Genomic DNA, 24,402 nt, shown 5'->3' on the forward strand with positions numbered 1-24,402 from the left:
GACAGTCGAGAAAAAAGAAGCCGGTCGTGAAGAGGCAGGTATGAACACCGGAAAGAGCGGGATACGAGTTGGTGTCTAGCGAGTGCAGCGAGCACGATGCGTTCGAGAGCGCCGACAACGGTGACGAAGAGGTGGGGAGGACGTCGGTGGGGATGAGGGGAGGGTCGGCTAGCGTCGCGGGTTGGGGGAGAGGAAGGGGGAGCGAAGAGGGGGACGGTAAATCTGACGGGGTTATGAACTGCTTGCCGTGGACGGTCTCCATTCCAAGAGGCCGGCATCCACCGCCCGGTATTCTCACGCTCCCATCGCGCACCGGCAGCCGCTTGGACGCCGGCAGCTGAGGATGGCAATCAACCCTCCTCCACACCACCCTTTGCCGCCCGCGGCAGGCGCCTTCCTCGTCCGGCGTTCAAATCGTCGCTGTGCGTCTGCAGCTGACGTGGTCCCGACGAGACGAGGATGCGGGTCTGATCCTTCCGGCGAGTACAATAGCCCTTGAAGACCACATACCACCAGATGCCTCTGCACCAGCCAGCCGAGCAGCGGCGTCCTTCAAGCATACGATCCAGTCCTCCCGCACGCTCTCCGTGATCTCGGGACAACAGTAAGTTGCCGACTCCCAAGGTTCAATCGATCACCCCAACCCAAAATCCAAATCCAATGCCACGATCGTCCGACCCCGCTCATGACCGTCCTTCAGGCCATTTTCTTGCTTATTCTCCTCGAGTGCATGCCTCTACTGCTGGATGCGATATATCCTTATCGTCGCTCTTTGCTTCCCTCTCACACGCACTTTGTCCCGCGTCATGATCAGCACGGGCGTTCCTCGAATAGACACCCGCCAGTTCGAACCCTCCGTCCCATCAGTTCGACTCTTCTCCGACTCGGATTCCACCGCCTCTTCGTTTGATTATTACTCTCCATCCGTGTCACCGTGCGGAGCTCCAATTCTTCGCGGTATTTCTTTCTTTCCTTCATTCGCCACATCCTTCTACTCTCGCCTCTCGATCTGAAACCTACCCGCTATTCTTCTGTGCTCGGGCTACACTCGGTCTCTCTCCGACCCCTATGCGGCTCGGGCTTCTTTCCTACGATCGCGTCCAGCCGGATGCCGCAACTGGAAATGTCATTGCTGAAGCTGCTCTTGTTCGCCGAGCCGTGAATCCGTCAGGGGTTCCGATCAACGAGAGCACGAACACGCTCAGCTCGAACCCGAGGGCTGCACGGTCCTCTGAGTAGCCGACCGTCATCCACAGGCGCCCTTCCCCGAGCTAGAGATCGTCCTTCCAACTCAAACTGGCAATTTCATCTTCGTCGCCGGGCTACCGTCGGGCTGCAGGGTAACTACTTTCCAAGGCGAACGTCTTGCCGCTCGGGTTTTTCTTTACTGGAATTTGCGAACGCACACGAGGCGGCTGTGCGAAAGTGTTTCAATTCACTTGACTTGACTTGCCGCAAGTTGCAATTGGACGCCTTCTGTATTGCCGATGATGACAGCTATTGGATATGCCCATGGACTCAAATTTGATCGATATCTGAGACAGAAACGTTGACATCTTGCTGACGGCGGGCCACACACAATTATCGCACTCGGACACTCGAGTGGCGCTGATCATGACATTGATCAGTTCGGTTTTGCAGCGCTCCTGCTGGAAGTCTCTATGGTCGACCGGTCTGCCAGCGCGAGTTTTAGGTATCATTGGCCACCATTGCATAGCGCTATCACCATCGGAGAATCCTCTTGAACGCCGACTCAGACTCACTTCCGGCCTCCCATGGTGCTGAGTGCTCGGCTGGAGGGTGCTCCGGATCTGTGATATCTGATGTGCAAGGAGATACTAGTACTGTCATGTCTGCACGTTTTTGCCTTAAGCGAGACTTTGAAATGTCCTCAGGCTCCATGCCAATTGGCAGGAATTGATATTGATGCCCGGCGTTCAAAATCGCGTTCCGTGACCCGACCCGCTCTCCATGTGAATCCGAGCCCATGAGGACTTTGCATGAGCATGAGAGTGGGCCCAGGTTGATGATGAGTGTGTGAGTGCAGGGCCGTAAGTAAGTGCGTTGTTGCTGTTCGCAGATGTTCTGACTGGAATCTGATCTCGGGACTCGGTCGTTTTTGCGTTGCTGTTGCCATGTGCGTCGGAGATTGAGACGGGGGGATCAAATTGCGGAGCGGGTCGATTGGACGGGAACTCGATTGGACGCGGACGTCACGGTGGATGTGCAAATGGACGACGACGACGTCAGTGGGGTTGGTTTTGTACGATTTTCGCGATGACGGCGAGGAGAAAGTGAGGAAGGAGGGATACCTCGATAGGAGGGTAAGTACTGTATACCTATCCGGACGTTCTGGGCTTCACGCACACGCACTCGGCGGGATCAGAGCTTACACTCGCTCGCGGTCCCGGGGGGCAATGCACACCTATACATACGCCGTTGAACAATGAATACGACAACGGTCAGATTCATACCTCCTGCGCTCGAACAGTGGAAACTGCATCACAGTCGCTATATGGGTTCGCTTAATCACAAAGGTGCGGTGCCGCTCGTTCTGTTCGTTCCATTAGAGGAAGTTCGCCAGTTTATATAGCACCGGCTTCATCGCTTTACGAAATCCAGGACCGGCTGTTCTTCAAGTGGCAGTCAGGGCGTTCGTTGAATTGATGTTCTGGACCACATAGCCAGAGCCGTCGTTCAGAAAACAGCAATTCCAGTCTCGTTCTGATAATGTTGGCGTTGGCAATCTGTACTGCCGTGCCCATCCCGGTTGGTGGCGATCCGACCGTACTAAGAACCCAATTGGCCACCCTAGTCTAAATGCGACTTTGGGACCTCTTTGTACGCCGCTCGGCGACAAGTTGCTTATGTCGTTCAGTTGAGCCCAGCGGCCCTGATCATTCTAGCAATAGACATGTGAGTATGTATCAGTAGTGGCGCCGTGGGCGTTCAGACGTTCATCTCCACCTCGCAGACCCCATTAAGCACCTGCTCATCATCAACGTTATTATAACTCGGAAACACTGCACCCGGCCACTAGAGCGCTGGCGCCCAATCACGGCGCACTCTAAGTACATATTTACGGTCACTTTCCATTTTCTATGTAGTTGGAAACACTCGCGAGAGAGAGCCCGGCTGATCGGGAACTTGAAAGAGCTGAGATTAAATGGCGTTGGCCATGGATGGAAGGGGGCTTGGCTGGAAGGCTGGAAGGGAAGATCCCGGATAGGCTTAGGATTGGTGTCGGAGCGATGGACGCCCGGGGTCATTCATTGTATGTAATATTGTCCCTCGCCCTCTCAGGCAGGTCTTACTGTTTCTGGGTTTGCATGATATCTGTTCTGTTCTGTTCTGTTAGAACTCAGTTCCTGCGGCGGGTGATAGTTTTGTGGGCTTGAGAATAGATGTGCGTTCCTACGGCTGTCGTCCATCAAGCTCGAGTTCGGGATGTCTGGAGGGCCGTGGCCAACTCATCATGTTCTATTGAGGGAAGCTAGTGTTAGTAGTATAGTTGGACCTGCTACTGACCAGACCATCGCCTAACCTCGACTCGAGGGCGTTACAGTGGTGCTCGACTTCCGTCAGATTCTGTTCTGTTTGCTCTTGACCATCATCGCACATTACACGGAACACTGCCCCACCCCTGAGCACTCAATGAGGCATCGCAGCCAAGCAAAGGTGCGATCTCCGTTCTAAGAACTGACTGGCCGGTGGGAGGCCGGGCTCCAGCCACCCTATCACAAGGGCTCATGAGCAAAGGAGCAAGGTTTAGAACATTGATAGCTGATACCAAGAATATAGCCGCTGATCGCCAGCAAGCAAGCACTGTGTCTGCAACAGCCATACAGACCGTACTGTATATAGTACCACCGTGTAAATCAGCCCACCCTTCCTTCTCTTAAGATAATTCCCCGAAACTCAGACGACTGCATCACATCAATCCACACTCGAGACGTCGCGATTGGTGGGATGTGGATCATCATCATTCGACGCCGATGAGGAAGACGATCAACTCTCTGCCGACGGCGGCAGCTATCCGGGGGATCCCCCGCATCGCGAGAAAGTCAAAGTCTTGCACGCGGAGAGGACGAGGGCCAAAGGTGAAGACGGTGGGCTGGGCGGTGCTGTGTGCGCCTGCGTAGGAAGAGTTGTAGATGTTCAGGAGAGCGCCTTTGGAGGGTGACCGGGTGGAGATGGCGAAGTATTCTGGGTAGGTTTGACACCATCTGTTGGATGGATGGAGGGAGATAGAGGTGTAGGAAGATGCGGCAAGATGCGGTGAATTAGTATTAGTAGATGAAGTGGACGAGGTGAGTAAGGAACGGGAGATGGAGTTGAACATGAGACGTGGTGAATGGCGATGGATCGGGGGGAGGGTGTGAGTGATCGATGGGGGATGGGAAGATGCGAGGCTTGAGAGGGACAAAGTGACGGCAGGTGATTGGGGACTGACCGAAAGCGATGGGAACCTTCGGGGAAAGAGAAGCCTGTGGCGGTAGGTTTGCCTCCTGAGAGCTTGGAAAGATCCCAGATGGTGAATCGGGATCCGTATGCTGCTCCTACACTAGAAACACACGAGTGTTAGTGGTGTTCTGAATTAGATGCGTGAAAGGAAGAAAGAAACGAAATGAAAGTTGCCGGACTGCAGTTAAAATACTGGTAAAAGCAAGAGAAAAAAAGGCGAGGTATAGGCATGGAAAAGGGAGCCTGGTCCAAAAACATGGAACGGAGACCGGTGCGATAAAACATGAATGTGATCCCCATGTGCATGCTGAGGAGCTTAACTGAAGCAGGAGGGGGTAAGGCAAATATCGTATGTTGATCGAAAGGAGTCGATTGGTCCTTCGAACGTAAACATAGTTGTGGAATAGCGCAGTACATGTAGACACAAAGCGCCGGCCTTCATGTCAAACGAGAAGAGGATTGTGCCCGATAAGCCCACAGACGCCGCAACGAATGGACTAGAAGCGAGCAAGAACAAAACTTAAGAGCTGGAATACTCACATGTCAGGAGAGTCGCGTCTCCACGAGACGGAGCCAGACCAGTGCGCGGACGTCCCTACGGTCGCATCCGCTAGAGCTCTTGGCTCAACAAGCTCGACGACAGACTGGTGACGCCAAGACTCGGTGGAGGATGAATCGGGAGGTTCGCTCCGCCAGTCGATGAGAAAGATAGATCCGTGACTGTCTGATACTAGAAGCTCTTTTGCGGTGGATGGGTGGGAGTTGACAGAGGTCAGAGCACGGGGGAAAGGGACTGGGTAGGCGGTGGGTTGGGCGCGTTTACTCGAGCTTCCCGGAGGACTGAGGTTTCGGGTAGGGCTAGGAGATCCCATAACGGATGGGATGTCAAGGTTTGGATGGAGGTCCCAGACCATGAGCATCTTGTCATCTGTCAGGTTCGTTAATTGGTGCGTGAAGTCGGGACTATGGGTGCAGGCCACATACCGGACACTGTGGCGACATAACGAGCACTATCTTCCGTTCTTCCTCCACAAAACGTCATGTCATTTATACAACCGTGGTGGCCTGATAGGCCACCTCCGAATGGGAATATGTCTTCATTCTCGTTATGGGATTTCGTGAGGAGGTGGAGACCAAAGTCGGCAGAGGCAGCAGTTAGTCTGTTAACAGAGGTGAGACACGTCCAGAAAGAGAACACAAATGGTGCGTACTCAAGCAGCCAGTCGTCTGAAGACGACGGAGAGATGGTTCTCGATGACCATGCAAGTGCAGTTATCCGTGTACCGACATGGAAGGACGCGATAGTTGTTGCGGCCGTTTCGCTCTACAATACACAAACAACGAAAACACGGTCAGTGGACGCGTTTCGACGCGTTTTCAGGAGCACTCACAATCTGGATGACATTGACAAAGTTGTCGCCACCGATGGCAACGAGGTCGGGCGCGTCGTCCGCATAGCAGGCTTTGACGACGTGGATGGGGCTGTTTTCACTGACACGGAGATCCATGAGGTGACACGGGAGAGAGGCGTGCCCAAATCCGGACCAGTTCTGCCATGCAAACGCGCGCTTTTGACACAAAAGCGGATCCGGATTTGGCACGAGGCGAGGTGCGAAGGCATGGAATTGGAAATTGCGGGCTAGAAGAGAGCACTCCATGTTCGGTCGCTTCCAGTCTTCAGCCCCTTCGTCGTCTCGCCCACCGACTCACAAAGCCCCCCATCCGGCCCTCTTCGCTGCAGTCACTCTTCTAGCTTTTGGCACTTTCGCTGTTCTTGTCAGACACCGCGCCGAAACTGCACCAGCATCTGCTAGACCACGCCTGAACGATCACGTCGGTTATCATCCAAACAGGAAGGAAGAACTAGAGCGTTATTTGGACAAGCAGAAGTGATTATACACGACGAATAGACATGGCTCCCGCTATCATTGAGAAGGTTGCGCACGCACTCCATATCGGCCACAAGGACGAGGCAGCAAAGAAGTCAGAAGCGGCTCCTGCGTCGGAATCTGCTGCTCCTCCACCAGAGGTCCCCGCTCCTCATGTTGTCCCTGAGGGCACGGCCCCTCACCCTGCAGTCACGGAGGCCAAGGGTCCTGTCTTTGACCATAGCAAGGTCACCGTCATCTTCGTTCTTGGTGGTCCTGGTGCTGGTGAGCCATATGCAGTGTGGTAGGAGCACCGACTGCATATTGACCTTCCTGTGACATTGAACAGGGAAGGGCACCCAATGCGACCTTCTCGTCAAGGAGTTCAACTTCTGTCATTTGTCCGGTGCGCACTTTTTGCATGTACAATCCAGTTATTGCGTTCTAACACACTAGGCATGTTAGCTGGCGATCTTCTTCGCGCCGAACAGAACCGTGAAGGCTCACAATACGGCGAGCTCATTCGAACAAACATCAAGGAAGGAAAGATCGTTCCTATGGAGGTCACCATTAAGCTTCTTGAGAATGCCATGAAAGACGCCGTCCAGAGCAAGTTCGGTACCTCTGGATGGGAGGACGGCAAGGGCAGATTTTTGATCGACGGTTTCCCGAGGAAGATGGACCAGGCGGAGAAGTTTGAGGAGGATGTGAGTCGCGTTTATGTGATGTTCGGTTTATATATTGATACTGATTATCGTGTGTGGGATTCGTAGGTCTGCGTGTCGAGTTGTACGATCTTCTATACCACCACGGAAGAGGTGCTCTTGAAGCGGTTGCTGAAGCGTGGGGAGACCAGCGGTAGGGAAGACGATAACGAGGAGAGCATCAAGAAGAGATTCCGTGAGTGTTATTGGCCTTCCATAAGCACACAGTCTCGCTGAGCTCCCGCATTTTAGGTACCTACCACGAGCAGACGATGCCCGTCATCGAGCACTACACGAAGCAGCACAAGGTTGCTCAGGTACGTTATGAATATATCTGTATCATGATCTGCAGTCAGACTGATCCTACATCGAAAATTCATAGATTGACAGCAGTCCCGCTGTGGAAGAAGTCTACGAAAAATCGAGTGAGGTCGTCAAAAAGGTCTTCGCTGGCGAAGTGGCCGGGAACGTCACTGCCTGATCGCCGTCACGAAACCCTTGAACTTTTTCTTCATCGTTGTCTACATCTGATCTGGTTGCTGAATGTCATGGACAATACCTAGAGAGTGGGATACGCGGGCTGCCCATTGGTACATTGGATCCATCTAATAACTATTTGTTCAGATACAGAAAGAAATATACAATACAATATACCAAGACACATGCGTGCCGAACGAAGCGAAGACTCGTATCACGTCCGGGAGACGACCGCCATCTCCAATGTAAGTATACCAGGGTAATTTGGGCGAACGAGCAAGTTGTTCACCGGGTACCTCGAGTTTCTAACAAATATAATACAACATGCGGCAAGAATAGCAAAGTTCAAGAGCAAGAGTAAAAGTGTAGAACAAGTTGTTCGTTTCGAATCTGTGGTTGCGTTCCCCCCTTTGGTTCCTACTGGACAAATTAAGCTCGTGGTCGTCCTCGGTGAGATAAGGGAGGGAGAACGTGGGCTGGTTATGCGTGTACGGCGAGGTCGAGGGTTCCTACAGGGAGGACGGAACAGGATGCTTTGCCTCCGTGAGGTATCTCGAGTATTGTGCCATCCGCACAGAGAGTGTGGGCTTTCGCGTCGCGTTCGTTCTGGAGGACGAAGATATCAGATACTAGAATCTGGTTGCGAGTAGAAACAACTTACGGGTATCCAATCCCATCCGCTCACTCTGAAATACTCCACCACGAGCGGCCCCTTCCCTTCCTCACTCACGGGACCTCCTGGCCCGGTCTCAGACGCAGACGGGTACTTGAAGTTGATGTGCCTCCCATCGGCATAAGCACCGCCCATAACCTTCCACAGCTTCTCTACGAACTGTAATCGCGGACCCTCGCCCCTGGTGGTGTCCGTTGCCATCTGGGCCTTGATAACAGGATCACGCAGTGGACGGACAATAACGACGTCGATGCTGGGTTGTGTAGGAGGTGGCGGGTGTGAACGTGCGAGGGGAGTGATGCGGAAATTGGGCTCGAGACGGTCGACGTTGACGGTGGTGAGGAAGTAACTGAAGGGACCCTCGAGCTCATACACGTCCTCCGTCACACGGATGAAACTGTCGTGTGTCGGGTCATATGACATGACGGCACCTCCGTGGCTTTGCTGGTGTGTGATATTCGTGAGGAATGGCATGGGGTAGAGACGGACGCGGGCGTGATACCAATGGGTGGCGTTTTGTTGGGCGGCGACTTTGAAGCGTTCGATGCCGGGCATTGTGGCGCGGAGGGCTTCGGAGTCTTTGAGGATGGAGGCGTGTAAGGCGGTAGAGGTGACGACGGCGCTGATAATGGTTTTGGCATGTGCTGGGGCGGATGGGAGGGGACATGTATCTACGGATTGGGGGTAGATGATGGTTTGGGCGAGCGTGAGCGGTTTGAGGGTGGATGTGGCGGCCCGTTGGGTATAAGAACGAAGGGAGGCAAGGACGGGAGGAGGACTGTGCTCGGGGGGCGGAGATGGGGTGGAAGTCTTTGGAGGTGGGGGAGGGAACATGGAGGAGTAGAGAGCATTAGCAGTTCCTGCGGGGACTATCACAAAGTTGAGCTTATGTCCGGGCCACGGTACGGAGCTGTGGAGGGACCGTTTCTGCTGCGTGTCGTAGAGAGCGTTCACGATCTCATGCAGAGTACCGTCGCCTGAGACAACGACAACCGTCACATCCTCCTTGCTGTCTGCTGGCTGAGCATCGAGAAAGTCGACCAAGATTGTGCCTGCGTGGCCCGGATGAGTGGTGGCGTAGGATGCATCTACAGGATAGCCGTCGCGGTCGAGGTGCGGCAGGACGTAGAGCGCGGTGGTGATCGTCCCAGACAGATTCCCGCAAGCAGGATTTGTGATGACCACCGAGGGCATTGTTTGCGACGACTGCTCCTTTCGTTTCGTCTCTAAGTTATGTGTGCTCGCAGGACGAGTCAGATCTGGGAATCATCTCGGATGCGAAACGATCATTCAACGAGTCGGAGTTTGCCGTGTCTAATCTCTATGTTGTTCTCACCTATCTTTCGCAATCTCCGTTCCAGCTTTCGCCACATTCCTACTGCAAGAGCAATGTCCACCGCACCGACCCTCAAGCCTTTCAACCTTGCCCTCATTCAACTTGGTGGAGTCACACCCGATAAGTCTGTGAACCTCAAACATGCTCGGGACATGATCCTCAAGGCAGCTCAGGGAGAGGGTGCTGGAGACGCCCTCAAGCCTTCATACTCTGGATCCTTGAAGCCGGACCTCGTTGTTCTGCCTGTTTGTCTTCGATATGTCTAGTGATCCGCACAATCTGATGCGCAGAGAATAGGAATGCTTCAACTCGCCGTACGGGCATGTGCACTTTCCGGAGTATGCGGAGACCATAGGCTTCAACTCTGCGGAAACGTTCGATGTCTCCAAGACCCAGTGCGAGTCAGTCAAAATGCTCTCAGAAACTGCCAAAGAAGCTGGTGTCTGGATTATCGGCGGTCGGTCGCTTATGCTCACTCCCACTATTAAATATAGCTAAAGTGCTGGTCTCCACAGGCTCGATACCTGAGCGCGATGCCACAGATAATAAGATATATAATACTTCGACAGTTTACTCACCCGAAGGTTGGTCTTTTTCCTCTACCATATCAGACTGCTGTGGTGAAGTAATATTTGACTCTAGGTAAGCTTGTGGCTATTCATCGGAAGGTCCATCTCTTCGACATCAACATTCCCGGCAAGATCACCTTCAAGGTGCCACATCTCTTCAATGGACGTCGGTCTTATGGCTGAACTGAATTCTCTTAGGAAAGCGAAACACTAACTGGTGGAACGACTATGAACTGGTTTGACACTGGTTAGCGTCAGACACAGAATAATTCCCTGTGCCAGCCCTTCTGAGTGATTGCCTGCACAGATTTCGCTCGGATTGGGCTCGGTATCTGCTACGACGTTCGCTTCCCGGAACTGGCCATGATTGCTGCCCGTAACGGTGATCCTCATTATTCTCTAGACTCACTGCAGCCTCGGCTTCTGATACGGACACTGCCTGGTGCCACACAGGCTGTCAAGTGTTGATCTATCCCGGAGCCTTCAATCTTACTACCGGGCCTCTGCACTGGGAACTCCTCCAACGTGCTCGGTGAGAGGATTTGCGTTCCTTGTGCTGTTTCTCAAAATTATGACTCATCTATGTGCCTTGTCGATAGCGCTGTCGACAATCAAGTCTACTTTGGAATGTGCAGTCCAGCAAGGGACTTAACCGCCGCATACCATGCTGTGAGTACCGCAGTTAAGGCTATATTAGTCTACTGACCCTACTATTCATCGCAGTGGGGACATTCTATGGTGATAGATCCTATGTGTGTTCCTATTCTGTGCTGAACCTGTGTGGCGTGCCAACGCTGACGAGGCGCTACAGGGCTCAGAAACTCTGCGAAGCCGCCGAAGGTGAAACCATCGTTTACGCTCACATCGGTAGGGTTTTAAAATCTCGCCTTGTTATGCACACACTCGGCGCTAAAAAAAGTTTCCGAATCGTCAGACCCGAAGCCGTTCGAGGCCGCAAGAGCGGGAATTCCAGTCACGGTGCAGCGGAGGTTCGATGTGTATCCCGATGTGTCCAAGGGTGCATAGACAACGGGGACGGTCGTATCTGTATTTGTGCGTATATAGAAAGTGTAGTGAAAATGTACAGGACCAAGGCAATGAACGGAAGATTTGAATGTTAGGGATGCGAGAAAGACGCCTTGTTGGGCGACGGTGGCTGAGCGCTGAGTAAGCGCTGGAATGCTGAGTGCGTCGTGATGGAACTCTCCGTGAAATTTCTCGCAGATTCCATGGCATTCTCTCCACTTTTATCACCCTGGCTGAACAGCCGCCGCCTCGTTCGGTCAGCACTCCTTCCACCACCACCACTACACTCTCCATACCCTACGCCAATTACGCCTTTTACCCTCATATCCTTTCTGTATACACAAATCCGTACCTAGTTACTCATCATGGTCAAGGAGAGGTGTGTAACTTGACTTCGACTTCGTACAGCGTAGTGCGTGGCGAGCCCGTGTGCTAACATACCTGTTCCTTTGTGAAGGAAATTCTACGATCTGCTCGATGTGCCCGTTGATGCCTCCGAGTCGGATTTGAAGAAGGCATATCGGAAAAAGTACATTCACAACCCTCGCTGCCCGACATCACATCTGCTCTTCGATACTTAGAGCCATCATCTAATACGAAGTTTGCTTCTACAGAGCTCTACGACTGCATCCAGACAAGGGTGGAGATCCCGAGCTGTTCAAGGAGGTCACCCATGCGTAAGCCGTCGATTTTCCGATCCCGCACTCCCTAGGACCAAAGCGCTTACGTGCGTGCCCCATCGCCACCTTGTCTCTCATGCATTGCGTGAGACAGATACGAAGTCCTGTCCGATCCACAAAAGAGGGAGATCTATGACGCACGAGGAGAGGCTGGACTTTCAGAGTCGGGTGGCATGGGCGGCATGGACCCACAGGTACGGTCTTCCTTTCATCTCTTTCATACCACGCAACTCATCGTTCTTCGTTTCCTATCATTCCCTGTCGCTTCTCTCTATAGGATCTTTTCAGTCAACTCTTCGGTGGTGGCGGCTTTTTCGGTGGCGGTGGCGGCGGAGGTCGGTCAAACGCCCAACGAAGGAGCAAAGACCTCGTCCACCGCGTCCACGTTTCCCTCGAAGACCTCTACAAAGGCAAGACTACTAAACTCGCGCTCACCCGTAACGTCATCTGCACGAAGTGCGACGGCAAGGGTGGAAAGGAGGGTGCGATCCGGTCATGTCATGTCTGCCATGGTCGCGGTGTCAAGGTTACGCTTCGCCAGATGGGCCCGATGATTCAGCAGCTCCAGTCGCCTTGCGACGAATGCGCGGGTACGGGAGAGATCATCAACCATAAAGACAAGTGCAAGGCTTGTAATGCGCGCAAGGTCATCTCGGAGAAGAAGATGCTGGAGGTGCATATCGACAAGGGTATGAAGGGAGGGCAGACGATTCAGTTCACGGGAGAGAGCGATCAGGCGCCGGGTATTCCGCCTGGGGACGTGATTATCGTGATCGAGGAGAAGCCGCACGAGAGGTTCAAGAGGAACGAGAACGACCTCGTTACGGAGGTTGAGATCGACTTGCTTACCGCTCTCGGTGGAGGCCAGTTTGCGATCAAGCATCTAGACGACCGTGTTTTACTCGTGAGTATTGCGCCTGGGGAGGTCATCAAGCATGGTGCGTACCTCTTCTCATTATCTTCACGTACGGATACTGAATATATATCGCCTTTCAGACGATTTCAAGGTGATATACGGTCAGGGTATGCCTTCGCAGCGGCACCATGATTTCGGCGATCTCTATGTCAGGTTCACTATCGCATGGCCCGAGCACATACCCGTCGAGAATATCCCTCTTCTCGAAAGTGCCCTTCCTCCCCGCCGACCGATCGAGAAATTCCCGAGTAACATCATCATTGACGAGGTCAGCCTCGACAACGTTGACCCACGGCAACGCGATCGGGCGCAGCGGGACGAACAGATGGAGGAGGACGAGGGAGAGCCGCGCGTACAGTGCGCTAACCAGTAGTTGTGGACGCATGTTTCTGGATATGATGCGGATCCTTGCCGGTAACGTTGGAGGGGCGGTGCGGCATCTCTATGTACGAATTGTTGTGGGACCCTTTCACTCAGACTGCGAGCTTTCTTTTCTTTCATCTGTTGTGTTCGTTTGTCGTTTCTGCAATTATTGTATTCGTGTTGATCGTCGGATGCTTCGCAGCATTATCACCATTGACACTACTGCATTTATTAAATAATGCATCCATGATAGATTTCATTGCACATTTGTCTGTGTGTACATCTTAGCTGGTGGCTGCTCTGGATTCTGATACAATTGGAGGTATGACTGCCCAAAAACCCTAATGAAAAAAAGAAAAGGCTGAAATAAAAAATCCGCTGCACCGAGAACTAGCATTCTAGTCCCAGCGTGTCTAAAGGCGTAAAATGAGGGTGAGTACGGCGTTCAGACCGAAGCGAACGTACCTCTGGGTTCAGCTTAAACTGCTCGTATAGGGCACGGTTGAAGAGGCTGACTTCGGTCTCATTTTCTGTAGTGGACATGTCAGAGAGCGTGGTCGGGGGTGGCAAAGACACTATGAGACGTACCGAGGCCACAGTCTGCTAGGGTCTTGCTATCGTCGTCGAGGATCCACTCGTCGTGATCGAGGTTAATGATGAGGTTGGTCGTCTGCGTCGCTGTTAGTGGTGATGCTAAAGAAATTGAGGGGAGTGTGGCCCACCTTTGCACCGTGGGCTTTTGTGTACAGTTTCATGGTATCTACGCAGGCGGACGTTTCTGTAAGGTCATGGGAGGGTGGATTCAACCTTAGAAACTCACCAAAAGTGGTGGTACGGTACGGCTTCCATCCTGGCTGCGTTCGGATAGCTATTGGGTTTTCGCTTCAGTGAGATTCTAGCTCTCGGACGCGAGACGAACATGAGGATCATACCCGCTCGAGCAAGCTCCTTGAGCTCTCCTACAGTCGTTGTCTCCAGGTTGATATTGTGAAGGACAAGACTTCGCTCGGTGCGGTATTCGAAGGATTTGATTATGCGCAAGGTGAGTGTGGCGGAGGTTTTGGGAAGCGCGAGGTTCGTCAGAACATCGGAGAAATCTGATTGTGGTTCGGCTGACATTCGAAATTTAGATTCTGTGAGTAGATGTGTGGTGAAAATGTATAATAAGTGAAAATGGCGAGAAGAGAGGTGAAGAAAGGTGAAGAAGGGTAAAGAGGGCAAATAGCAGAATCAGCGAGCATGTTTCCCGGATCATCGTCTGCAGATCATCTAATCTAATCTAATCTTTGAGTTGATCGGACCTATTGACCGTAGGGCTCCGACAATAAGTCGGGAGTTAATAACAGCTGTAAAAAAGTGCTGTTAATAACTGTTTATAACTTGTTATTAACAACCCTCCCGATACGGTGCTATATAGATCTGTAAAAAAGGTGTAAGAAATCCTGACGTCTGGACAAGTAGATACGCGTTCAGGGAAGACTCTTTCGAGTTCCTGACTAACTCCTGACGTCGTATTCCATCCTCTAGGGCCCCTAACCCGACCTAGACATGACTTTACCCTAACCTATTCCCACGACGGCCACAGCTTCCGAGTCTACGGTGCGTGTTCTCGCCAACGGCCTCACATACCATGAGTGTATGTGCTGTAGAACTTGTTCTAGGAGTTCAAATAGTAACCAGAGACGCTCAAAAGAACCGCTAGTGCTTTGAAAGCCCTCCAGGTCAGTCGAAACTGGCAGCTCCTGAGGGAAAATATAATATTTAAATCGATTTAAATATTCTGTTTTAACTGTTTTTAACACCTGTAAAAAAGTCCCTCGGGGGCCGCCGAGTTACTAACACAGGGTATCATTGGCTCAGGACTTTTTGTCGGAGCCCTAATTGACCGGGACGGTCACCGGCGTCTTTGTTCGAAATCGCGGGGAGTTGTTCCTTCTCGTCGCGTCATGAGTCTGCATCGTCGGAAATTTCGCCGTGCTTTGACTCGACATGCGCTCGATTGGCCATTAGAAATGAGCCTTGTTCTTCTCACGACATTACAGTCCTTCGACCACGGTCTTCTTAAAGACACGCTGGACTTTGCTCGTCCCGTTCGGTCCCCATCGCGCTCACTGCAGATATGGCAACGATGTCGCGGTCTTTCTTGGATGCATCTGTTCCCGATCTTGTCAATAAGCTTAGTTTGGACGAGAAAATATCTCTGCTTGCGGGCCCGAACTGGTGGAATACTTCCGCCATCGAACGCCTGGAGATTCCGGCGGTCAGGATGAGCGATGGACCGAACGTACGTCGTTATTTCTTCTCGCCCATCGCTATTACTTACAGGTATGTCTGTAGGGCGTTCGTGGGTCGTCTCATTTTCTTCCTACTCCAGCGCATTGTTTGCCCGTGCGTCTTCGCTTAGTTGCCCAAAGACTTCGTGTTCTCAACGACACAATTTCAGTGCGCAACGTCGCTAGCTGCCACGTTCGATGAGCAGCTTATTCGTGAAGCCGGCGAGTTTCTCGCAGAAGAAACCAAGATAAAATCTTCCGTCATCCTTCTCGCTCCCACTTGCAACATTCAACGTTCTCCGCTCGGAGGGCGCGCGTTTGAGTCGTTCTCGGAGGACCCTCACCTATCCGGTATGTCTCCGGTATTTTCGTCACCTAATCGCATCTATATCTCATCAACCATTACTATTGTTAAGGTACTCTGGCCGCTGCATATGTCGCCGGTCTTCAGTCCAAAGGCGTCGCCGCTACCATAAAGCACTTCGTTGGAAACGATCAAGAGCACGAACGGACTGCTGCCAACTCCGCCGTATCCGACCGCGCCCTTAGAGAGATATACCTATATCCGTGCGCATTGATGATTGAATTATATACCCTCTAGATCCCCAGACATCTTGTGCTAGGTTCCTGCTTGCTCAGAAGATCGCGAAGCCGTGGGCTTTCATGACTTCTTATGGAAGGATTGGTGGCGTCCACTGCTCAGAGAACCCAGACTTGCTTCAGAGGATCCTTCGGGACGAGTGGAACTTCGATGGAATAGTAATTAGCGATTGGTATGTCCTTCTCCACACCCTCAAATCTATTGTTATCCGAGCTTCATTAGTCCCGGACTCTGACGTCTTTTCGATGCAGGCACGGTACCTACGGCACTGCAGAAGCTCTCAATGCAGGCCTCGACCTCGAGATGCCGGGACCTCCTCGCTGGAGGACCTCGAATCTCATCTACCACACCCTGTCATCGCAGAAACTCCTTCGTACCACCATCGATGATCGCGTCACCGCCATTCTCACTTTCGTGCAAAAAGTCGCCCGGAAAAATCCAGATATCGTCTATGGCGATGGCGTCGAGCGTTCGCGCGATTCTCCCGAGATACGTGCGTTTTGCAGGCGTCTAGCTGCCAGTGGTGTTGTCCTCTTGAAAAACCAGAACGCCGTACTCCCCCTCACGCAGAGGAGAATCAAGAGGATCGCAGTTATCGGCCCGAACGCTCGCGCTCGGGTTATTTCCGGAGGAGGTTCTGCCGCTCTCAAACCGAAATACGTCGTCACTCCATGGGAAGGAATAAAGCAGGCTGCTCCTGAGAGTGTCGAGATCAAGTTCGAGCTCGGGTGTTATGGTGTGTGTGATCTTGAGTATTTCGGGTCACGATGACGAACATACACGTTCTAGCCCACAAATATTTACCGACGCTCGAGAACCAGTTGACGACACCGGACGGGAAGCCCGGCTGGCTCTGCACCTTCTACACGCAGGATGAGGAAGGTCACCCAGACCGTGCAGTTGCCAGCTTCGTCGTTGAAGACACTCGCATCAAGTTGAACGACTTTTTGCCCGAAGGGATGACTCCCGAGTGGACGATCAAGCTCAGTGGAAGGCTTCTTGTTGAAGAAAGCGGCCCCTTTGACTTGGGACTCACCGTCGCAGGTGGATTTAACCAGTTTCGATGGTGTATCCGTACTGACAGTGCTGTAACAATCCAGGCCGGGCTAAACTGTGGATCAACGATAAACTTACTATCGACAACTGGTAAATTCGTCGTCCTCTCCTTGCTGTATTTGTTTTGCTCATCCACCTTCCCAACAAGGACGAGACAGACGCCAGGGGATTTCTTCTACGGGTAACAGTTTTATCTATTATATCGTTACTCTTTCAGCTCTGAGGAGAACTTCAGTCAGGGCACTATCGAAGAAAAGGCAGTAGTTGATCTCATCGGCGGAGAGACAGTCGAGGTCCTGGTCGAGTACACCAACACGTCTCCGCCGGATAGCGAAGGCGATAGAGATCTTTCACAACCCGCGTTGATGCGTGGTGTCGTACGTCGCACCGTTAAAGGAATATTTCTATCTACTAACGACGGAATATAGCGTTTAGGTGGTGCGGCGAAGATAGACCCCGATAAGGCCATCGAGGACGCCGTTAGACTCGCGTCTCAATCCGACGCGGTGATAGTTGTTGCGGGTCTGACGCCGGAATGGGAGAGTGAAGGCTTTGATCGACCTTCCCTCGACCTTCCTGGCCGTCAAGACGAGCTGATCATGAGAGTTGGAAGAGTTAATGCTAGTACCATCGTTGTCGTGCAGTCTGTGAGTGCATGCCAATTTTGTCGTCGTTCTCTTTCTGAGGTTTACCCATCACGGTTGTGTACACTTCCAATTGTAGGGCTCTGCTGTCGCAATGCCCTGGATACACAGAGTCTCGGCGATCGTTCAAGCATGGTACCAGGGAAACGAAGTCGGCAATGCCATCGCAGACGTCCTCTTTGGCAAAGTCAACCCATCTGGTCGACTGCCTCTCACTTTCCCCGTTCGCATAGAAGACATTCCGGCCTATCCGAATCTCCAAAGCGAGGCGGGCGAAATCCATTACAGGGAAGATCTCTTTGTAGGATATAAGTACTATCAGTCAAGGAAGGTGCATCCACTGTTCCCTTTCGGGTGAGTGCTCTGATGACTTTCTCCTAGCCAAAGCGCTGATCATAATGGCTTACCATAGTCATGGCCTCTCATACACGTCATTTGAGTTCACGGACCTCACCATTTCTGAACCCTCATCTGATGATGTTGGATTCGAGGTTCACATTTCGCTATCGGTCCGGAATGTTGGTCCTGTCATTGGCTCTGAGGTTGTCCAGTTATATGTGTCCTACCCACCTACAGGTAATATCATCCCACATCGGCAACTCAGAGGGTTTGTTAAGGTGCATGATCTTCATCCGGGAGAGTCACAAGAGGCCGTCATTGCCCTTGATCGCTATGCTTTCTCCTTTTGGGATGCGGGAAAGGGGGTATGGACTGTTGGCTCTGGTACCTATGGCATCTCTGTTGGAAACAGCAGTGACAGTCTGCCTTTGGAAGGAGAGGTGGTCATGAAGAGAGGCCTGCAGTGGACAGGAGTTTAGATAATTTTTGTCTCTGTAGTGAGGATTGTTTCTGTGCTGTGCTGGTGTTTTGTGTCTTTCTTACAATATATATATATATACATAGCTCGCAATTCACTGATGGTCGTTATGAGTTGGAGCGGTGTGTGGCCTGGTTGTACCATGTGCGGTGGTTGTAGGACATCATGGCTGGACGGTCGCTGGCAGAGGAGAGATGACAACATGCACCAGCAAGCAAGGGGAGCTGACAAATATAATGAATAACCAGGACCTGGTTAGTTAGTTAGGCCCTCGGGCCTCTTAAAAATTTTTTGGACCCCACTCAGAAAATCGTCAAAAATCGCCAAAATGATAGATTGGGCTGGGAGCGATGTAGGTATCATGTGCTGATGCTAATTGGATTATTATAGAACCATTTTGTGGGCAAAATGTTGATGACTGGGTCAAAACTAGAGTGAAATAATTAAGAGTTTCGCTGTTGGGCAGTCTTACGCAAAGCTCAGACTGGTAAATTGAGTGTGATTGAACAGCCATGCATCATGGAAATATAGAAGCATAAGGTTTGGGCTCAGAGGCTAGGGCAGGGGAAGATCGACGTCAACGGCGAACATAACCTAGCCTAGGCTAGGGTAGGGGAAGATCGACGTCAACGGCGAACATAACCTAGCCTAGGCTAGGGTAGGGGAAGATCGACGTCAACGGCGAACATAACCTAGCCTAATTCAAGTGCAGATTGAATGATAGACTGATTATAAATCACTTATACTTCATTCCCCAAAAGAAATAAAGAGCGGAGGTTCTTCTGATTGGCTCAGAAATATTATTTAAATCATTTAAATATTAATTACGGTTAGTTAGTTCACCCCTCGCCTCCCTTAACAAAAAAATCGACTCCCGGTGTTTCATTCAGGATCTCAGCTCCCCTTGAGTTCACAGCCTAAGTGGCCACTTACCACCTTTGAATTCTATGTCATAACATTCAGTGGCTACCCTGGAAAGAGATTACCCTTTTTCCACTATGCATGGATGCTTCAGTGACAATAAAGACGGCAACATCTCTCCCTGGTTTGGACCAGCAGGTAACGGCTTACCAGAGGGTGTTATAGCCGGGCAACACTTTGCAAGGTTCAAGAAGGAACCTGTACATTCAGCCTATACATTTTCCACTCATTTGTTGCCTGCATCTGATCTGAATACAAGTTGACAAATATTTGGCACACAAAATCTAACCCTCTAGAGGTATTACACTTCTTCTCTGTTATAAATTATTGCTAATAACGTGGTACACTTTTGACTAGTCTTACACTATATTCGCCAAGGATGGACCCATGCACAACACTAGGAGCTGTGCTCACTTTCTGGAAAAATGTGGACAGAGAAAGATGGATAAGGTGCTAAACCCACCCATAGCAACTTCATCATCTTTGTGTATATTCCCTTCACAATTCCTCTTTCTGTCTCTTCACCTTGTATTTCTGTGTTCCAAAGGCACTAACTGAATCTTTGTTCCACTGACAATTGAGCAGGGTTTACCTTTACTCGCTTATGAACCCCGATCTCGTTCACTGTACTGGCGATAACGTAAAGTCTGGGAACACGTGGTCGACACGGAGTCTCTATGTTCACGTCGTTTTGCGATAGTGTGCTCACACAACTGCTGGTGGCAAAATTTATGTACGGAATCTGTAGACTACATGCCAATGAAATATTCTATGTGCTTCAAAACCTTGTATGCTTTTCTTTTGACTACTCCACAGCCTGAACTCTCGTGTCCATCTGTCCTGTGTGAGCCTCAATGTCCTCGACTGTTAACTCATCCCATACCTTCTAAACAGCAGCCCAAAGCTTGTCAAGAGAATTAGCTGATCCAGGGAGGTCCGCTACACGGTTCTTCACCTTGAGCCAAAGCGGTTCCTCGGGGTTTGGATTGGGGGAAGATGTTGGGTGGGGAAGGTGCTTGATCCCGAGCTCGTTTCGGGCAGCTTTGGCGAGAACACTTTTGTGGCCGGGGGCTCTATCCTCCACTACAAGGATCTCACACCCTCTACGACTCTCCATCTCCTTCACAAAGTCCTTCAAAGGACCATGAAGCACCTGCTCAACATATTCCTTTCCACCCATTCCTCCATCCTTCCTCTGACCATTCTGATCCTTCTTGGGTGGGGGTAAATCCAGCTTGATGATGGGACCCTTGACACTGTGAGCGATGCATGCCCAAACCATGATCAATTTGCGCCCACTTCGGAAGATTGGCTGTGTACACTCAAAGTTATGCTCTTTTCCTGGACGATGTGTCACCCTTTTCTGACCCGGCCTCTCTCCTAACTCTATTGACATCTCATCCATCTATATAACCCAGCTCCAATCTCTCCCTGTATTATCCTTAGCCCATTGGAGACGCTTTCTGACCGCTGCCGCTGAAAGAAAGGGCTTGCGACGTGCGACACAGTGGCGATAGCCGGTAGCATTGGCGATGCCACGGACTTGGCGCTCTGTTACTTCTGGAATAAGTAACCCCCAAAATGTATTTACAGGGCTTAAATCGATTATTTTTGATTTCTTGGATGATGTGGCACTCCGTGCGATTGTCGATAGCGCAAGGATGACCCGAACGGGGTAGATCGTTGTGAGTATGATACTTCTCTTCCCGCCGCTGAGTATACAAGGCTGTTGAGGGTGCACAGCCAATTTCTTTGGCAATTCTGTGGTAGTCCCAGCCCAGCTTGCGAAGCTGAAGTATCCGGCCATGTTTGGAGGGTGTGAGAGGGGTTTTGCGAATGGGAGGCATGGGTTTAGGTGAAAGAAACATCGAACAAACATGTGTCACACAAAGATTCAATGACACATGACCGTGCTCGAAGACTTTATGTCACTACGAGTACATGATTGCACCCTTTGCGCCCGTACATTGGAAAGTGTTTGGATGCAATACTCAACAGAGAATTGGTGAAGAGGAAAGAGCTTTGGTCAGAACCTACCATTGCACAAGGGTGGGAAAATCTGAGTACATTTATTTACCCAAAGACGTACAAATCTGATATTGGTCACAGGGAGCATTCAAGGGCCATTTGAGGAAGTCACCATACAATATTGTATTATTAATAAAATCAAGTTTTGCGGCAATGTAATGGTTATTGAACATCTCGACATTAAGGAGATGAGAAGGGTGGCCAACGGAAAGGGGGAGAAGAATAGTGTTGAATATGCCATGCCAAATATTATTGCAAATACGGTGTAGATAACCAAGTTGTATAGGTTTATCAGAATCGAACACCGACTAATCAACGTCAAAATGCGTGAAGAAGGGAGTTGGAAGTCCAAAGTCCTGATGTGGATATGATGGAGCGCAGGATGTGGAAATTCCTAGGTGCGGAAGAGGTGCATAACACTGTCTATGATGCTGCCTCAGAGATACTCAGAAGTGAAGAGGGAGGCAAGATGGAGAGTTGTCAAATTGAGGGTGCTATTAAGCAAGGAATTCTATCTAATGATCTGGAAGAAATGCTTAATCCCAGGGGCAATGTGGGAAAGATAGTGAAGAGCATTATGATATTTGAGACAATGGTGCCAAAGTCAATGGCTCTCAATCTAGGTGTCTCTGCCAAAGATCAAAGGCAGAATCCTCGCCCAGAAAGAACAATCCAGAGAGGTAAGAGATCATCAAGCCAAAGACCACAAATGCTGTGTGCACCTTGCTTCCACTTTGATGACAGTGTGCGCTGAAGGAAGGAGAGAACATCAGGAGAAGGAAGACTAATTAGAAGTAAAGGAATAGAGCTGGCGACTGGTGGTTCAGAGGAGAAGAAGTCGCTAAGGTTTTTGAAGGGGGCGAGCCCAGCTGACGCCGGCGGGGTGATTGCCTTTTTGTAATCTGCAGAGAGTTGTGTGTAAATCATTTTTTGAGATGATTGATGAGACTTGGAGGAAGAGTTTTTGAGGAAGGGAAAAGTGCGTACAGATCAAGTTACAACCTCTCTTATATTCTGGGAGAAAAAGGTTCTCCCAATGTAGCCTCACCATCTAGCTCAGTAGCCAACGAAAACTTTGGGATTGTCTATGAAAATCATATTGTAGCTGGACAAGATTAGCAGAGCGGACAAAGAACGTCGGGGTGATTTGTGTAAGTTATATTTCTTGTTAAATATCTGTCATATATGTCATGACCTTTCATCATTTCCATGCCTTTTCTATTATTTTCTGGTGTGTGCCACAGTTGGGCCACACTTTTCCAAGTTTCTGTACCACTGTGGCCTGAGTTTGGTTGTGTTTGGTTCTGGCTAGTATATAAACCTACTTCCTGTTTTGTACTCTAGTCTTGAGATCGTCAATCTCCCTCCTATACAACCTTTTCCTCGCCCTTGGTGTGTGTTTCTGAGTGAGAGATCGCCTGCCAGCAACCCCTCTTCATAGGATATGGTTGTTCTGGTGTGGTCGTAACAATATATAACCCTATTGTACCAAACTGTGACACGATAAACAGAACAAGTCATTAATATGTCACGCAAAATCTACATGAACAGTTAGTCTGAAAAGTACAGTACATTGTCCTATCTGCATAATATTTGTGTGTTGCTGAATAATATTTTATGTCCAAAATTCATTTGATTGCTGGAGGGGTGTAAAATAGATCACTTTTGGAAAATTGTGCTCTCTGGAACACAACCAGTCTATTAAAAGTGAGCAGACCATTGGAGATAAAGTATTTACTTAAAGCGCATGAACTATACAACTATTGTATGAGGATAATAAGTGATGCTTGAGCTAGAGCCTTATTAAGTGGGGATCTGTTACAGTGCTTTGGCCATGAGACCCCCTTCCCCAACATAGGCTACTATTATCTACTAAAGTAAGTTAGAATTGCTTACAATATATCCATGTTTATGTTGATAGTAAAGGCTGATCAAAGTGTCTACTGTCTTTTTTTCACCTTAAGTTCATCAGTGATGTGAAAGGACAGCTCTGTAAATCAAGCCAGTCCCCCTTCGAGGTTCATTGGGCTTGGGGGATAGTATACACTTATCTTGTTCAGCATGATTTGTGCGCAAAATAAATTAGACAAGTTCACAGTCTATTCAAGCCCTGCTATATTTGGCTCAAGGGCTCAGGATAGACAGGGGATGGTGTAAGGAGCATACATGCAGATATATTCTTTTTTCCTGTTCTCTGCTTTTTTTTCCCTTTCCCACTCCATTCATCTTCAGACACATCCTCTTCTATTTCTTACCTACTGTGGCGAACAAAAATAATGCAGGTGGCACTGTGGCCTCAAAAATGACTTGAGTTTTTTTCAGCGAGGGTCTTGATTATTGTACGGTCTTTTGTATGATATAATAGTAGTCTGTATGGAGTATCTACCGGGCAATGATATTCTGCCAATACCTGTACATGGGGTGATAAAATCGCGAATTTGATTAAATTGCCCGATTAAATTGTAATTTTAATAGCACATGAAAGACATAATATTTTCAAGCAAACAAAAGTTCTATCGGACACTTTGGTATGTATAGAGAGCAATTAAAGTCATAAACAGCCAGTGTCATAGCATGTACAATTATGGGGTCAGGGGACATTGTGTGGCATAAAGTGCAGGTCACAACATGGCCTCTTCTGAGCAGAAATAGAGGTTCTAATACTTTCTGAAGTAATTTACATAAAATTATGGTACAGTTGCTTTATAAATGAGCTCTTGGAATGAGATTCTGGGTCCATTTCTATGTAGAGTAGTACTATGCTGTAGCCTGCACTTTGTGCCACGCAATGTCCCCTGACCCCATAATTGTACAGGCTATAACACTGACTGTTTATGGCCTTTATCAGTTTCTCTATATCCCAAAGTTTCCCATAGAGCTTTGTTTTGCTTGAAAATATCATGTCTTTGATGTGCTATTAAAAATACAATTTAATCGGACAATTTAATCAAATTCGCGATTTTATCACCCCTTGTACAGGTATCAG

General features: G+C 50.1%; 6 protein-coding genes across 6 annotated transcripts; 4 read left to right on the forward strand and 2 right to left on the reverse strand.

Annotated features, from left to right (window-relative positions):
* Positions 1 to 3,761: 3,761 nt before the first annotated feature.
* On the reverse strand, positions 3,762 to 5,972 carry STEHIDRAFT_103130 (uncharacterized protein; the record flags this gene model as incomplete). The annotated part of the gene is made up of 6 exons (XM_007308636.1): positions 3,762 to 4,226; positions 4,454 to 4,564; positions 5,005 to 5,392; positions 5,449 to 5,624; positions 5,676 to 5,788; positions 5,856 to 5,972. The coding sequence occupies 6 exons, from the start codon at positions 5,970 to 5,972 to the stop codon at positions 3,983 to 3,985; spliced, it is 1,149 nt and encodes a 382-aa protein (XP_007308698.1). The 3' UTR covers positions 3,762 to 3,982.
* Positions 5,973 to 6,157: 185 nt separating this feature from the next.
* Positions 6,158 to 9,431, forward strand: STEHIDRAFT_85028 (UMP-CMP kinase). The gene is made up of 7 exons (XM_007308637.1): positions 6,158 to 6,617; positions 6,682 to 6,738; positions 6,798 to 7,039; positions 7,106 to 7,232; positions 7,289 to 7,353; positions 7,419 to 8,119; positions 8,175 to 9,431. The coding sequence occupies exons 1-6, from the start codon at positions 6,377 to 6,379 to the stop codon at positions 7,515 to 7,517; spliced, it is 831 nt and encodes a 276-aa protein (XP_007308699.1). The 5' UTR covers positions 6,158 to 6,376; the 3' UTR covers positions 7,518 to 8,119; positions 8,175 to 9,431.
* A 139-nt stretch (positions 9,432 to 9,570) lies between these two features.
* On the forward strand, positions 9,571 to 11,203 carry STEHIDRAFT_149589 (carbon-nitrogen hydrolase). The gene is made up of 11 exons (XM_007308638.1): positions 9,571 to 9,767; positions 9,820 to 9,979; positions 10,038 to 10,106; positions 10,165 to 10,235; positions 10,290 to 10,338; positions 10,399 to 10,473; positions 10,545 to 10,623; positions 10,691 to 10,760; positions 10,815 to 10,843; positions 10,903 to 10,958; positions 11,026 to 11,203. Exons 1-11 carry the CDS (start codon positions 9,576 to 9,578, stop codon positions 11,115 to 11,117), a joined length of 942 nt encoding a protein of 313 aa, XP_007308700.1. The 5' UTR covers positions 9,571 to 9,575; the 3' UTR covers positions 11,118 to 11,203.
* Positions 11,204 to 11,376: 173 nt separating this feature from the next.
* On the forward strand, positions 11,377 to 14,121 carry STEHIDRAFT_103139 (DnaJ-domain-containing protein). The gene is made up of 11 exons (XM_007308639.1): positions 11,377 to 11,496; positions 11,575 to 11,646; positions 11,732 to 11,794; positions 11,892 to 11,991; positions 12,075 to 12,735; positions 12,794 to 13,489; positions 13,542 to 13,606; positions 13,665 to 13,746; positions 13,799 to 13,836; positions 13,897 to 13,944; positions 14,009 to 14,121. Exons 1-6 carry the CDS (start codon positions 11,483 to 11,485, stop codon positions 13,084 to 13,086), a joined length of 1,203 nt encoding a protein of 400 aa, XP_007308701.1. The 5' UTR covers positions 11,377 to 11,482; the 3' UTR covers positions 13,087 to 13,489; positions 13,542 to 13,606; positions 13,665 to 13,746; positions 13,799 to 13,836; positions 13,897 to 13,944; positions 14,009 to 14,121.
* A 1,079-nt stretch (positions 14,122 to 15,200) lies between these two features.
* On the forward strand, positions 15,201 to 18,554 carry STEHIDRAFT_103145 (glycoside hydrolase family 3 protein). The gene is made up of 13 exons (XM_007308640.1): positions 15,201 to 15,360; positions 15,414 to 15,464; positions 15,520 to 15,700; positions 15,766 to 15,916; positions 15,973 to 16,122; positions 16,202 to 16,686; positions 16,740 to 16,994; positions 17,051 to 17,096; positions 17,155 to 17,187; positions 17,242 to 17,383; positions 17,435 to 17,653; positions 17,730 to 18,004; positions 18,063 to 18,554. The coding sequence occupies exons 1-13, from the start codon at positions 15,205 to 15,207 to the stop codon at positions 18,466 to 18,468; spliced, it is 2,550 nt and encodes an 849-aa protein (XP_007308702.1). The 5' UTR covers positions 15,201 to 15,204; the 3' UTR covers positions 18,469 to 18,554.
* A 1,894-nt stretch (positions 18,555 to 20,448) lies between these two features.
* On the reverse strand, positions 20,449 to 20,745 carry STEHIDRAFT_40222 (uncharacterized protein; the record flags this gene model as incomplete). Its single annotated transcript, XM_007308244.1, has 1 exon — positions 20,449 to 20,745. A coding segment is annotated over one exon (297 nt), but the record flags the coding sequence as incomplete, so codon positions are not given.
* Positions 20,746 to 24,402: the final 3,657 nt, after the last annotated feature.

Source organism: Stereum hirsutum (assembly GCF_000264905.1).
Source record: "Stereum hirsutum FP-91666 SS1 unplaced genomic scaffold STEHIscaffold_15, whole genome shotgun sequence".
NCBI lineage: Eukaryota > Fungi > Basidiomycota > Agaricomycetes > Russulales > Stereaceae > Stereum > Stereum hirsutum.